The 16,281-nt window shown below is 34.6% G+C and overlaps 1 protein-coding gene and 1 long non-coding RNA gene across 6 annotated transcripts in view; one reads left to right on the top strand and one right to left on the bottom strand.

Moving 5' to 3' along the window:
• Positions 1–4,431, bottom strand: part of LOC128166880 (uncharacterized) — a 40,703-nt gene extending 36,272 nt beyond the window's left edge. The window contains exons 1-2 of one of the 5 annotated variants that reach the window (XR_008241186.1): positions 4,313–4,431; positions 2,459–2,554 (exon numbers count right to left, since the gene is read on the bottom strand). This is a non-coding gene — a long non-coding RNA (uncharacterized LOC128166880). The other 4 variants (XR_008241185.1, XR_008241187.1, XR_008241190.1 and 1 more) reach the window with 4 other exon arrangements.
• A 7,610-nt stretch (positions 4,432–12,041) lies between these two features.
• On the top strand, positions 12,042–15,793 carry LOC128166252 (uncharacterized protein F21D5.5-like). The gene is made up of 8 exons (XM_052831285.1): positions 12,042–12,394; positions 13,070–13,251; positions 13,472–13,561; positions 13,717–13,837; positions 13,929–14,056; positions 14,222–14,353; positions 14,550–14,652; positions 14,824–15,793. The coding sequence occupies exons 1-8, from the start codon at positions 12,073–12,075 to the stop codon at positions 15,075–15,077; spliced, it is 1,332 nt and encodes a 443-aa protein (XP_052687245.1). The 5' UTR covers positions 12,042–12,072; the 3' UTR covers positions 15,078–15,793.
• The last annotated feature ends 488 nt before the right edge of the window (positions 15,794–16,281 follow it).

Raw genomic sequence — 16,281 nt, 5'->3', positions numbered from 1 at the left:
AAAGCATTGGATGTTTACATTTAAGTGACATAAATTCTATACATAATAACTGAGATGTTCCGAAAATGTATGATCAGTCTAGAGAGATTATAAATGCAAGTTCAGAATGAAATAAAATTGATAATAAAATTCAAATATAGTTCATCTTTCTATTAAAAATATTTGGACTGATAGAAATTTGTCAGGGCTGACAACCTTCAGATGGTAGTCAGTCCAAATGACTGACAGCAGAAAAAAGATTTCAAGAACTCTAATTTTTACAGATGTACTGTGGCTATTATCTCTGGACACTACTCTAAACATCTATCAAAAAATCATTTAAATACAAGGATACTTCTCATTAACAGTATTTCCCTTAATATAATAAAATGGACTTTTATTTATTCCATTTTTTTTAATAAGATTATATTCTGGTTGTTTACAAACAAACCCATGCCACAGTATTCTGCAATACCTATAATGCTTTATCATCTGTAGATACACTATTTAAGCAATTCACGTGATGCCAACAATTTTGCTGAATCATACAATTTTCTTTATTTACATTCAGTGTATATTCCCTCTATGTTTGCACTGGAAATCTGCGAAGTTCAATTTCCTTTAAAAAACACTTAGGTTAAATGATGAGTTTTATTATGACGTCACAAACGAAAATCAGAGCTTGTTGCCGTAACATTGGCTCTTCCATAAATTGAACCTATACACTTAGTTTAATACAGTAATTTTGAAGTATAAATCTTATTTGCAGATAAGGCAAGAATTAAAAAAAATATCAATATAAGCATTAAATGCTTGATTTGGGATATCTTCGGTCATATAACACACCAGGTCATGCTGACAAATTATCATACCACGCTAACGCGCAGTATTTAATTTGTCTGTTATGGTGTGTTATAGGACCGACGACACATCAAAATAAGCATTCAATGCTTGAATGGCTGTACACATTTTTTATGATATTCAGTATTGTTGCTTTTGGTGTTGCTGCTTTCTTATATTTATTGCAACAAAGTCTCTAGAGTTTAATTAGTAAATTTTATTTTAATCAGGCACGATCTCCAAAAAAATGCAAGCAATAAACTTCTATCATATTTGGTGAATTCTTACACCATTTGTGGTATCATATTCATGCTGAATTTCATATCATTGACAAAGCAAACTTCTGCGTTTGCGACGAGTTGTCAATAACCAGGTTTTTTTGTGTACAATTAAGTTCAATAAATGAAAAAACATTTTTGAATTTTTTTTATACTTTTATAAAGAACTTAGTTCTTATGCGCATTTAGATGGCAGTGCAGAAGAAAAATCTGGATGATTGCCAGACCGTACAATTGCTAGAACACTATTACTTATTAGGTTAGTTACTGACTCACTACGGAAATATATTGGGTTGATCAATCTCATCAGATGGCGAGGCGAAGCCGAGCCGTCTATGAGATTGATCAACCCAATATATTTCCGTAGTGAGTCAGTAACTTACCTAATAGGTGTTTTGTTTTTCATGAAGACTATCAAGCGACATATTTATTCACAAATAGCGATGATGTACACAAATTAAGCCATGTACAAGATGCCTAAAATCTCATCCAATTTAACTCATTTAACCTCTTGAAAATTTTCAATCTCACCTTTCAATTACTTTTTAAAAATCTTTGCTTCACCCATGTTTACTTACAATGTTTTGTTGCTTTTCAATTTTAAACGTTTTCTCCCTTTCTCTGCAGAGATTTGAGCAAATTTCGACGCTGCCATTTTATTCTGCTCCAGACAAAACAATGTGACTTCAATATTCTAAGGGCAACTACTCTAATTTTAAAGAATTTCGAAGGGCAACTAATCCAAATACTTTAAGAACTTACGGCATGCGGTTTATGTATTCAATACTATGAAATGTCGAAATGAGTAAGCGAAGCGTCGGCCAATGATGGCCATATTGCCTAATATTATTTCTAACCGAACAAATATAGAGATATATGAGGCAATCACGTGCTATGTTTAAACCAATGAAAGTGTGACATTTCTGTCCGAGGGAAAACAATGTCAAGTATAGCTCGACACCTTAGAAATTTTAATGATTTAAATGCATTTACTCTGTCAAGACGCTTTCTAAATATGTAACATAAACAAATAGTTTTTAAAATTTTCAGTGGTTCTGGAGGAGAAGTCAAGCATGTAAATAGTTCACAGATTGAAGGAGAGACAGACAGACAGACAGACAGACACCAGAAAAGCTCACTTGAGCTTTCAGCTCAGGTGAGCTAAAATGGATAACAAATTCTGCTAAAAAAAAAACAATAATCCATTTCTAATCAGGGTGCTTCGCCACCCCAAAATTATGACGCCATGGCATGAACACGTTATAAAGATGAAATTTCAATGCCTTTAAACTTCAGATAAATTTACAGAGCTATATTCTACAAATGAGTAAATTGAATATAGCAATGGTTTTCTGGGTTACCTTCATTTGGTCAATGCAAGGGGCAGTTGCAGGACAAGTTGCAATCTGAGCATGAAGTAATGATATAAGGCAGCATGTCAAGGAACAAAGGTGGACCTGTAAAAGAAAGATTTTTTAAAATAATGTAGAGAATGAAAAAATGCAGCTAGAACATCTGATATGCAAAATTACTGTGGCTATCGGCATCTATGTTTAGAGAGTTCAAATATGGCATGCATGCAAATCAATTCAGGATTTCAAGCTGAACAGAGAATATGATGAGTATTTGTTTTCAATAGTTAAAGTTTTATTCATTTCCGTTTTGTTATTCAATTAACAAAAAAAATATTGACCATGTAATGATGTTATCAGGCAACATGAATTGTGCAGTCCACCATGGGATGATTTTACAAACTTTGACTTTTGATCCGGCAATCGGGGCTGCTGCCCTCAACCCAATTTGGGCAGTGAAGATTTGTATAATTTCATGTTTATGTGGAACTAATAAACCTAAACCATTGGCATTCAACATGTAATACCACTTTCTACAGTACAATGGCACTGGGAAGTCTGTGCAGTAAAACTTGCTAGTGACAAAACTAAGAATTTTAGTTATAAATTTAGTTGACATACACTTTTTTCATAATAAAAAAAGTTTTCAAATGTTATAGAGAGATGATATCCTTAAACATACATGTACCTATGTGTTAATGTATGGCACTGCTTTAAGGGATTGCAAATTTCATTTTTAGTGGAGGAGACAATCTCTAAATATGGGCCTATCAATCTTTAATTTTAAGAGTGTAGAAGGCGACCAATTTTTGCAAACTACCATTTCTCACCAGTGTATTGTTATGTCATTTTTCAAATACATAATTTTATGTGTGAATAAAATGACGTTACAAAGCACTGGAGATAAATGGTCTTTGGTGAAGATAGGATTAACCAATACTGGCATGCGACTAGTTCTCGCCAAGTACCATTTCTCGCCAGTACATTGTGACGTCATTTTATCAACACATAAAATTATAGACGAAAAATGACGTCACAATGCACTGGCGAGAAATGGTACTCGGCGAGAACTGGTCACACGCCAGTAGAATTCAATGCCCCGTTACATTTCCTTAAAAGTTTTTGATGACATGCATCTTGAAAACAGGGTATCATAATCTTTATCATAATTGATATATCTACATGTTTATATTTGTGTAAGTGTTTAAAATGGAGAAAAATTACCATATATTGTGCACCTTTGCATGCAAATTTTTCATTTAACAAGATATTCATGTAAAGAAATCACTGTTATCAGTTGATGCTTACAATCATGAGCCAACTTGAAAATTTACGGCCTCCAACATTTGTTGGGTGTTTTTTTTTTCCAAGACAAAGATTCAAACTGAGTACATATCGAAAAAAGGAGCAAATCTAATTACTTTCTTCATATAAACATATATTCAAACATCTATGTGTAATTTATGTGTTCATTCTCCACAAAAATATCCACTATAAATATAAACATTTCCCATTTAATTCCAGGTTCCAGCACGTTTCTTTCTTCTCTTTAATTTGCTGGTCAAATCGAGCAATATAAAATATTGTCCAGGAAATCCACAAAACCACTACATTTCCTTATAAATTCACAGTAAGCCTTCATTTTTATACATTTAATAGGTTATAATAGCAACTACCCGCCGCAAAATACGTATTTTTGCTGCCAAAGTACCCTACCATCACACCATGTGCCATCCGCCATGTTCTCTTCATGAATCGCTGATGCTTGCAAATTACGCGAAATCTCTTTCGTTAAGCATTAAGAAAAAATTTAATCTCTGGCGTCAGTAGGTGTATTTTATAAAAATATAATGATGCGGATACCTGATTGCGTTTGTCGTCGCTATATTTTACTTATTTTCATGCAAATAAAAAACAATAACAAAATCCTCCTTCCCACTTCGGTATCGAACTCTCTCAACTTCCGGTATGGAGACGCCTTCATGCTAAAATTCCTCAAAGAAAGATGTGTGTGCATTTACCTCCCAATATTTTTTTCCCGTATTTTTTCTCCTGCTGTTGTCATTCTTTTTATAATGTGCTTATCCATGTCCTGCTATTTACCACGAACAAGATCAAATAAAGCTTCGGAGACGTTATCGGCGTTATACTATGGTGTAGGGTGTACGGAACACCAAATCTTGCATTTAACCATATTGCATAAACCACACACTGCCATACACAGAATAACATTCCTTTTTATGTTCGAAGAATATTACATCTCAATAAATCATCAAACATTTTGTGTTTTATTAATGTCCCATTGTATAAGTAGGATTTTTTAAAGTTAACGTTGCATTGCTATTTATTTATCTTTTATCGTAAAGCTTGTATAACGTTAAGTTGTTGTTATAGCATGGTTAGCCCGGTAGGATGCCACTCGGCATTTTACTGAAATAATATACCCAACTTTCACGAACGTTTCTTGTATGGACTGATGTGATTTGTGTGTTAATTGTAATGTAAAAGTTCTGAACATCCATATGATGAATTCAGGGGAAAGCTTAATTTGTTACACTCGCTCAACTATACGCTAAATAACAATTCCTGAACGAAACAAAATTTCGGCAAGTTGCGGTTTTAAAAAACGTTAACGGTACCTTGTATTCCAATGAAAACTGATTTTCGGAGTTTCGGAGAAGTTCCAGCTAGCACGGGTAATCCAATGTCGTTCTGTTCACAAAATCGACACTAACGAACATCCAGCAAATAGATAACTGAAGTTTAGAAGTCTTTGATTTTAAACTTTTTAAGCTTTTAATTAATTTCTTTATTCGCATATTTTTGTTATTGCTTTAATCCTTGCCTCCCCGCCATGCCGTAACCCGTTACCACTACCCACATCCCCCAAAAATTAAACATAACTAAGTAATTAAATAAAAATTTAAAAGAAAATTATTATATGGGAGGAATAGACTGGAAAATCTGTCGAGCCTGTCGATGACGGTCTTGTAATTTCTGCCTGAGTCTCTCCTGGATGGTCAGTTTCCTTTGTGTGCCATACGTGTAGGTGCTCTCGTCGTTTTGCTGGTCAATATATCAATATGCCTGTCAGAAAAGGCCAACAATGTACCTGTCGTTTACGTCTTCTCATTTCATTATAATTAACCATTTACAAAGCTGGAATTTTTACAACGACGGTAGTAAGATTTTGGCATAATCCTTTCCTTTAACTCAGCGTACGTAAAGGAAAAAAATATTGGGAAGCGAGGTGCACCAACCACCTGCTTCTCAGAGTATAAAAATAATCTGTATTGATGCCCTACAGGTACCTGTCAGACGTAGTATATTTTTCTTATTGTAAAAATATATTCCCCTGCCTAATTTTAAGGCAGGAGATATATATTCTATTATGAGAAAAATATAAATATATAAATACAGAAAGATGTACGTAAACATAGCTATCTTTTCTTAAATGTTTTGGTCCACCACCTTGAAAGAACTTAGTACCTCCTAAGTTTAAAAGTAGATCACGTGGAGAGAGTTATGGCCCCTGTTAATTCTTAAAATGCATGCTGAACTTCAAAATAATCTTGTTTCGTTATTTTAGAAAGTATCTTCCTGTCCATAGTGAATTTTTAATCACTATTACACGAATGCATTGTTTAATCAGATTAAGCATTGTGGCAATTATATTTCTATTTTAATTGTACCAAATAAAAAATCCAGAGAGAGAGAGAGAGAGAGAGAGAGAGAGAGAGAGTGTGTGTGTGTGTGTCTGTTGTTCTATAAGTAGTCACATCCTTAAGCAGCAATTATCACACATTACCAGCTTGCAGCAGATGCGATGAGAAATAAAGTCCCCATTCAAATTAATTTTGGGCTCTGATGTCGTTAGCATCAACAAAGAGCCCAGATCTTGTCAGATATATATGATATATATGCTGGTAAACAAAAAAATCATCAAAAAATTATTTTAAATCTTTGGTAAAAAAAAAGTTTTTTAGTTTTGTAAAATTCTACTCTGAACAGGTTGAATTAATTAAATCAATGCATTAAAAAGGGGTATTGGTCGGACGGTAGCTGATGTATTTTAAATTGCTGCTGTTTTTTTGTTTTTTGTATTTTGTTTTGTTTGTTTGTTTTTTGTTGTTGTTGTTGTTGTTGTTTTTTTTTTTTTTTGGGGGGGGGGGGGCTTGATTCTTTACTTAATTTTTAAGGGGGTCTATATTTTAGGTTTTGGGGGTTTTGTTTGATAATTTTGTTGTTGTTGTTGTTGTTGTTTTTGGTCACATATTGAACAAGTTAATAGAAACTGGTAAAAAAAAAAACAACATGAAGTATATCGCCTACGTGCTAATAACACAATTAGCAAATTTACTATAGTATAGAAAAAATATTTTCAATTTTGAATGAGTAAGAACATTTCAATCCTTGAAACGTTTTATCAATAAAATAGTGTAATGATAGGGAGGTGGTGCTGGGGGTATTCAGTGGTGTCCACAAACTCTGTCTGGGATTGTGGCATAAATAAACATAACAACTGAAGTATACAACATCAAGCAGTCTTCACTGGGCCGAGTTGTTTTCGTTTAAGTTCGTTGATCCTACTAAAAAAACGGCCAAGGCCGTATATGATTATTCATGGAATAAATATACACAAAACAGCGGACACCGACCGAGAAACCACAAAAACGAGTGGCTGTGAAACACGAGGACCAATAACATGTGGTAATCAATGGCGAAAAAGTAGTTCGGATGATGACCGGAGAATTTACAAAAATAAATGTTACGACCAGAGTGAAACGATCCGAATATCAAAGAAAATGGTTAATATAAACGTGGCATTAAAAACAGTATACATTTACAAAGCTAGATTGATTACCTTAAATATGAACCCAGTTTCTCTTTCATACATTAAATTCTTGCACATAAACATACTTGAACTAGCACTGTTAATACAGAGAGAGAGAGAGAGAGAGAGAGAGAGAGAGAGTTTCAGTAATTAGGAAGGGTGAGTGTCACTTCAGATCTGAAAAGATTATCAATAGCCAGGAAATGTAACTGGTCACGAGTAATAACTAAATAATTCATCCCGTCTTCCCGTCTTCTTAGCAATCCGTAATCAATCTCTTCCCATCGCTTTGAAATCAGCTGTTTTGGACATAATTTAAAAGTAACTAATCCGCATTTTCTGATTGTTAAACACGATTTTCGTTCTCTGTGTTGTGTATTATTTATCGGTGTATTTATTTCTTAGATTTTAGCAATTCATCATTAATTGTCAACATAAATGCAAACTGAACGAATGTACATACATTGTAATTGTGAATACACAGAAATATACAATTGAGTACAGATGAATAGTAAATACATTAAAAGATAGACTCGGTAATATCCCTAACACGGTGTAGAATAATTGGCGTCAATGGAAGTTAATATTATAAGCAATAATCTAAAAGACATGCTCGTTGAAAATACAAAACAACTTGCGTGGGAAGGGGTGAGCTTATTTATGTTGCACTTATTAAAAGAAGGTGCAATTTTATCACTACCCAGACTTGCTATGAGATCTAAGATAGATAAGTGTGTAATCATTGTGCACCACATCATATTTCAGCCCACATGTATGCGGACCAAATCAGCCCATTTTAAGCTATTTTTTTTTCACGGGCATCAGTAGAATAATCAAAGTACAACATGTACCCATTGGTGTTACAAATGTTAATATATCTATGAAACTAGCCAAAAAGTGTTACGCTATCATAATAAATAATATCTATTTTTCACTTTAGAGACCGTCTCGATAATGCATGTTGCGATCCACCCTCATCCCACCCTCAAAACCCCGACCCCCCCCCCCCCTCCCAAAAAAATTCAGATTGTGTTTTCTATTGATTCTGATCTGACATATTCCAAAACTGTCTAAAAAGATTCACTCCCTCAGTACAAGTACAACCCGTACCGGTATTTTCATCTCTAGTGCAGCGCATATTCATAAAAAGGTCAAAAGAACTCATCAAGCTTATTTACATGGAAGCTGAGAAATCCTTATTTTCATAACAATCCCTGTTTTTTTTTTTTTTTTTTTTTTTGTTTGTTTGGGGTTTTTTTGTACAGTGTTAGAACTTTCCGGTAATTAAATCGCGAAATGAAGTCGTCGCGAATATATGCTGGTTTGCAGTACAGTATATTCAGCGGATGCATGTACCACCCCCCCCCCTTTCCCCACTTTCAAAAACAGTGCTACGTGCCTCCATTTAGGCCTATATCAGATATTATAATATCAGAGAAACGTTTTAATCGGAAACCAAAGAAACAAGAAAAAAAAAGCAAAACAAAGCAAAAACCTGGGCTGCTGGATAAGTTTGTTTTGTGGAGGGAATTCAAGTCAAGGACCTAGATAATGGTCTTTGAATTAAATGCTCTGGTCTCACCCTCGGTATACAGATATATCCTATGATTTCACGTGATTTATGAGCGTAGAACGTGCTAAGTTATATATGATATACTCAAACCGTAAATATCGTAAATACATTTTCTTAAAAAGAAGTGTTTTAATCAATGACAGGTAGAGTGTACGGACATTTGATCAGACGATCGGCCATTGCATCTCTCTCGATCACTGCTGATGAATGGGAAGCGTCCGTTGACACGCCAGGGAAACGGGGTGAACACCATCCGATTCTCTGCCCCATTAGAATTGAAATTCAGAAATTACATGCCTGATTATTTGCATGAACTGGGTTGTGGGGGATTCCTTTTGTTATCCAGGACAGATCTCTCCCCATAAGGTGGGGTCGCCCCCAAAGATCGATCAACTGATTAGATAGGGCAGCATTCCTCCAAGAGCACAAAAACCGGGGGTAAACGGGGGTGACGATTTCCTTTAGGGAATTACGTTACGACACTATAGGACATGCCCGCTCCATTGGATGTCACTTCTCTGAAGATGCTTGGTGTCTCTGATCTGTCTTACTGATACCTACACATTGCGGTAGGTGGTTGACACATACCATCAGGTAGGCGTGCAGGTGCGAGGGTGTCAATCTTCACCCCCTGATATCTGATCACCCGGAATCTCCCGAGACATCCTATATATTTCTGCTTCACAGAGCTGTCCGCTGGTTGGTTCTTTGTCATAGTTAGAACTGATTGATGACAGAACTCCTTACCATGAGCTAAGAATTGATAGACATAATTTTTCCCTTAATTAAAAGTACAAACATTTAAAACATACAATTGATAAGCATAATCAAACATTATATATATATATATATATATATATATATATATATATATACTTAATATATATACTATATATATATACTTAACCCTCTAGTGCCCAAACCCAATTATGTCAGTCAGAAAATTCTGACTTTTATAAATAAAACTTGCATCATCATTTTTAACAGGAAATCGGATAGTTTAACGCAATATCTCAATTTTTCTACATTTTACAGCTTGTAGCATATATGCTACATTTGGCATTACCACTTCATGTTGCATATATGATACAAATACTCGAATAATTCAAATTGAAAAAAACATTTAATTTGCTAAAATATTTTAATAACTGACAACAATTATAAAACATAAACAAATAACAGACTTGAAATTTTTAAGTATAACCAGCAATAGGTCAAACTAGAATAACCAATTGTCAAATCTGAACAACTCATATATATGGCACTAATGTGGAAGCATTGTTGAATGTTTCATTTTCATGAAAAAGCTGTAAAACAGTTTCTGTCTTTGTTAGACAAAGATGAGCACACAGGCACCTGACATTTTAAATTTTTGTCATAATAGAGATAAATACCCAAATAATAGTAATACACAAGGTACCCATCGCCGCCATCTTGGATTTATTTCAAACTGTCACATCAGGTGAAATTTCTACTTAAAACTCATTGGTTAATTATTTTTTGACCTTCTCAATCTCCCGATCGGTCATTCAACATCTATAAGCTTACAATTAATTAAACCAAAATGGTGCATTACACCTGACAGTAATAAAAATCATCCTTCAACCTGCACCTACTGCCCTAGATATGAAACAAAAGGCTAAAGGGGGACGGAATTTTTCTGCATTGCGTCAGATATACTAGTATTTGAAATCGTATGGTCAGGAACCATGAGTTTGAAAATTGGAGTGGAGTAAGAAATCTATCAGGAGGAGCTTCCTCAGGTTTTCCCCTTAAAATCAGTGTATGGGTCTTTGTACTGCTGGTTTGAGCAATTCCATTCCTGGTTTTGCAGCTGAGGTACATGTAGTACATCTAAATGGTCTGCATCTTCAGTTATTTCACATAAATTCAATTCCCTGAGAGGAGGATCACTATGATTTTTATACTATTTCTCTCCTTGGTGTAAGCTGCTTCCAAGGGGGGGGGGGGGTGTAAATATTAGGAGTCAGAATCACATTCATGAACAGAGGAAGGCTTTTGATTTTTTTAGTTGATATAAAGTCTCACAATCATGAGTCAGATGATTCACATTCACTGATAAGAAAATAAATAACATTACAAATAAACATCCAAAGTAGAAATGAATGATTTATTTGCAAAATACAGAATTATTAATGCAAAACCTGTATATTGATATCAGGATAGTTTGTGTTTTATTTAACTGTAAAGCAAGTGTTTAATGCCCAATGTTTCATATGTGATACATAGATTCACCTTAATATTATTCATTGATAAGCAAAAAATAAAAACAATCTTTCGAAATAAATTGTGTAGTATTTACTGTACATAACAATACACATCACAAACAACTGTTTATTTTTCAATATTCAAGTTATTTGCAATGTGTAAATTGCCCAAAATTTAAATGAGCTGTATTTTCTGTAAATGCCCGGTGTATCATATAATATACAAAAAAATAAATTCCCGATGTATCACATATGCAACACATCATTTCAAATAAATTTTTGCATTCAGTTATGTATTATTTTAGGGATTTTTCATACTCCATTCAATTATTTGATCCTTTTGAAAGATATTTTTTAAGTGTTCTTACAAATACTCACTATGTACTCTAGAAATTGACTGAGGAAACTCTGGCTCTGTACAGTGTTATGTTCTTCATGGAGGCAGCCATGTTTGATAGGGTAAACAAGTCATGTGACGTAGAGTTAGGTTAAAATCCAAAACTAAACTTTGCTAATATGATAGTGGAGAGTTCAAACCAAAGGGAATAATTTATTATATACAATAATTATCATTAAGCATATTATCCAAGTCCATGTAGCATATATGCTACATGGGGCACTAGAGGGTTAAGTAAATAAAACAGAATGCGACAGTCCAAATTAATAAATAAATTCTGTTTTATTTATTTAAGTATTTTTTGCTGTACCAAGGCTTTATTTCTCTCTCTCTCTCTCTCTCTCTCTCTCTCTCTCTCTCTCTCTCTCTCTCTCTCTATATATATATATATATATATATAAGTAAATGCATTTTTATTATACAGATTTATATGCTTGTGAAACAGAACATGGGTACAGTGACATACTGAATTGCCAGTCTGCAGCGATTCATGTCTGAAACATACTTCTACTGACAAAAGAAAGATAACTCGATTTAAATTCATTGATATTTCATGTTAACGCATGTCCGGGTGTACAGCATATATATCTAATGTTTATATATAGCATACGTCCAGTCTACCTGTTGGGTATAAAAGAATTGTTTGTAAACAGACTGACATTCATCATGAGCAAACGAACGATGGGAACCAAGAGAAAAGCAGCCATGGAGGCGGCCACCAAGGCCAAGAGAGCCCGGGGGGAGACGGACCTGAGTGACGGCTTGAGGTGGTCCCATCACGGGGAGGTCAGTAAGGGGGTGTGTCCACTGATGGCCCTGACCTCGCCATCTCTCCCGGGCTCAGAGAAGGTGGTAGGGTTTGATATCGACTTCACGGTGATCAAAACAGCCAGCGGCAAAAAATTTGCACAAGGTATAAATTAATAAAATCTATATTTGTATAACCTATAAGAATCTTAAATTTTATTCCTGCTAAACAGAATTTAAGTAGGTATTGAGTGTTTATTTCTAGGAGGGGTTTGAACGTACCCGATAAATGTCATATGAGCAGAAAAGACTGGGTCTAAAGTACGTCTCTTTTGTGGAAAAAGTGTGAATTTTACACTTTTATAGACAGTTTTAATGGACCAATAAACACACACCAAAAACAGGATGTAATAGGAAAACCCTATTTTCATATTTAAATTTAAATTCTCCTCTCAACTGATGAAGAACCCATAAACACAGTGGAGCATCGATAGGGTCAAAAAGCATTAATTATAAAAAATAGGAAAACAAAGACATTTTTACTGAACAGAGCTGGACATTTACCCATGTACAATATGTAAAATACACAAATCAAATCAAATTATGACACAAAGTAAGGTTCGTTGTAAGATAAAAATATATCTTCAACTTTCTCGTTGATTAATCTGTCTTGAAAACATTCATGCACACTATCTTATACATGTACTGGATGCTGTTTGTAATGTGTACTATGTACACTTGTAATGTTTGTATGCCTGTACATATGTATAATGCGTATAGACACAAAACTATGTTGATGTATACACTTGTATGTTCATATCCCTATGTACATTGTAAACAGGGCCCAGTGACTGGGAGTGGTGGGACGACTGTGTCCCCCAGAAGCTGAGGGACCTGAACACCCAGGGCTACCGGGTGGTCTTCTTCACAAACCAGGCAGGCATAGAGAAGCTCAAAACCAAGGCTGAGGACATCACCAAGAAGGTGGAAGACATGATAGCGGAGCTTGGGATTCCAGTGCTGGTGAGGCCTGAATAGTGACCACCTCATTACCCTCACAGTGTCAAGGTCCCAATTACATAGCATGGTCACTTGTGGACCTGGGACCTTTGACATATTGAGATTACCTGAAATTATCACTAGTTCAAAGAGATATGCCTCTCTGTCAATGAAATTTGACAAGTATATCCAATTTTCTCTATATTTTCATTTTGTTTTTTCATTTTGTTTTTATTTTTTGCAGTGTTTTGTTTGCACTGGGAGCAACCACTATAGAAAACCAAGTACGAACATGTGGGACTTCTTTGTAAAAAATGCAAATGGAAGAGTGAAGGTGTGTGTTCTGTTTTAACAGCATTTCGTACAATGAAATTTAAGTTATTTAGCTAGCTTACTGTATGATGCATATACTAAACTTCTCAACAATTTTAACATTTTATTGATCAAAGTCTCATAAGAAGTTGACTGTATGTTGCGTGGACTTCACAGGTTGACCTAAAGAAGTGTAAATATGTGGGGGATGCAGCTGGTCGAGCCAAGAATTGGGCCCCGGACAAACCAAAGGACTTCTCCTGTAGTGACCGCATGTTTGCCGCCAATATTGGAATAGGTAAGATGTCTCAACTTGAACATGAATTTACCATAAAGTGATTGTTTTGTCAATGACCGGATATGTAAGAGCTAGAAATCTACATTTTCAGATTTTGCCACACCGGAGGAGTTTTTTCTGGGAGAGAAACCAGCCCCATTTAGTTGGGGGTCTCCAGACCCACTCAAATATATGAAAACCCCAAAACCACTCCCAGGGAGCAAGGATTTTATATCAAAGGTATTCCTTGTGATTTATTCTTCCATATCACATTACACAAAATGTTGGGAAAGACTAGAGTCCATCTTGGCTTGGATGAGATGAGAGTAAACAAACTGAATTGTTGGCTAGCGACGACAACTAGAGTGGTGTATTTTAGTCTAGACATTTTCCTTGTTATTACAGAATCAAGAATTAGTAATAATGGTCGGTTGTCCAGCATCAGGGAAGAGCACATTCAGAAAGACGTATTTTGAACCTCATGGGTACATTGCAGTGAACAGGGACACCTTAGGAACTGCGGAAAAGTGCTTAAAGGTGAGATATGGCGTTATTCTCATTAATCAATGTCTTATCAGTAAATTAATGTTCTACATGTACAAGAGATTTTGCTGTACATGTATAAACTGGATTTTGTCTCTTTTTGCTCGTTGGTAAAACATGTGGGTAGTGAGTCTAGGTCTTATATTTTTACTTCCTTAAGCAAGAATTAAAAAAAATATTGTATGTGCAGGTCTGCAAGGAACAACTTTCAAATGGAAAAAGCGTGGTGGTTGACAACACAAATCCAAAAGTAGAAGCCAGAAAATCCTTCATTCAGTTAGCACAGAAACAAGGTAAACCAAGACAAGTCATATCCTGTCATACTCACCATATAAACAGAGCATGGAATGTAATCTCAGCGAGATTCGTCGAGACTGAAAATTTTCAGTCTCGATGGATCTTGCTGAGATTACATGAAATGATGAAAATAGAGAGATGATTTTGATTATTTCTTTTTTTTACAGGAATTCCATGTCGATGTTTTGTTATGAATACACCACTTGAACTTGCCAAGCATATGAATTATGTCCGTCAAAATCAGACCGATGGAGAAGTGAGGAGAATTCCTGAAGTGGGCTACAATGTCTACAAGAAAGGATACAGTGAGCCCACAAAGGGGGAGGGCTTCAGTGAAATAGTTCAAATTGACTTCATTCCATCGTTTAACTCTAAGAGAGATGAGGCTTTGTTTAAACAGTGGACCAGCTCCGAGCGATGATGAAACATATTACATTCTCTTTGTTAAATTAGAAAAAAAGGTGTTCTGTAGAATATAAGGTACTAAAAGCACAACATTTTTAATATGTATAAATGTATTATACTACATGTATATATACATTCAAGGGTCAAGATATTTTGTTTTATTGTTGTTTTGTGTAACCTTAGACCTTGATTTTGTCATTAGTTCGCTAGGTGCAAGCCCAAGCAAGTACTTGCCAAATTCCCTATCCCTCTAACCGATCAGTGAACATTTTACTTTTACCTGATTAATTATTTTAACTCCAAGTCTAGGGACATGTACTATGTTCCTCTACATATTTAGTGCCTTTTTGATGTTCTTTGTTGTTAGTATCGATTTTCAATTTGTATTCTATCCAGATGAAATTGAATACGGTGTTTTTGATGATAAACATCTATTATAGCTACATGCATGTTTTTTTTTTGTCCTGTTTGACTTAAAGAAATTGCCCCATAACTTACCTTTCAGTTACATGTTCATATATATACATGTATATATATTCATTGTATATTTCATCAACAGTGTTGTTTCATTAATTCATCAAAAAGTTGTATTTTTTACAATTCATGTTGTTATAAACATGTTAAAAGATTTATTATTTTTAAATTTAATTCATGCTTATTTTACACGTTGTAATTTAGTTTTGATATATCAACATACATGTACTTACAGTCGTTACCGACCTTATTTTATGCTTTATTTTTTATTTTATACTGAATAAAAAAAAATTTGTGTTATAGGGAAATAACAAAGGCAGATCCAGCAAAATATAAGCGTGTTAAGTTCCACCCAGATTACAGTCATATAAATGCCATACCTGTTGAATTCTTCCCTATAATACAGAGGAACAGATGCTGAATCATTTTAAAGTTTTATTTTTCTTAATTATAAAGCCATAACACAAACAGCAATGAATGCAACTTCTCCTTATAAACTATCCACCAGTACATGTACACTCTGTCTGGTCAGCCAATTTAATAAAACTCTGTAACAAACATACGGACAACTAGGATTCTCCAATGACAAACAGTCAAGCATAAGCAACATTTTCACAAACATTTCATTGTGTGTACTCTTGATAACATTTTTTTTAGTTTTATACATTCGTAATTAAAATCATCCATACAGTCCAACATCTACCTTACATCCCAATACATTGTACAAACAAAACTTTCTTGTTTGA

The sequence above is a fragment of the Crassostrea angulata genome, chromosome 10 (genome assembly GCF_025612915.1).
Source record: "Crassostrea angulata isolate pt1a10 chromosome 10, ASM2561291v2, whole genome shotgun sequence".
NCBI lineage: Eukaryota > Metazoa > Mollusca > Bivalvia > Ostreida > Ostreidae > Magallana > Magallana angulata.
This window is presented reverse-complemented; position numbering and strand designations above follow the sequence as displayed.

Bases quoted from the DNA above. Each gene is read 5' to 3' on its own strand.
- LOC128166252 (XM_052831285.1), top strand. From the start codon at position 12,073: ATGTTTATATATAGCATACGTCCAGTCTACCTGTTGGGTATAAAAGAA. The intron at 12,395-13,069 runs GTATAAATTAAT...CATTGTAAACAG, and splicing joins CGGCAAAAAATTTGCACAAG to GGCCCAGTGACTGGGAGTGG. The intron at 13,562-13,716 runs GTGTGTGTTCTG...TGGACTTCACAG, and splicing joins ATGCAAATGGAAGAGTGAAG to GTTGACCTAAAGAAGTGTAA.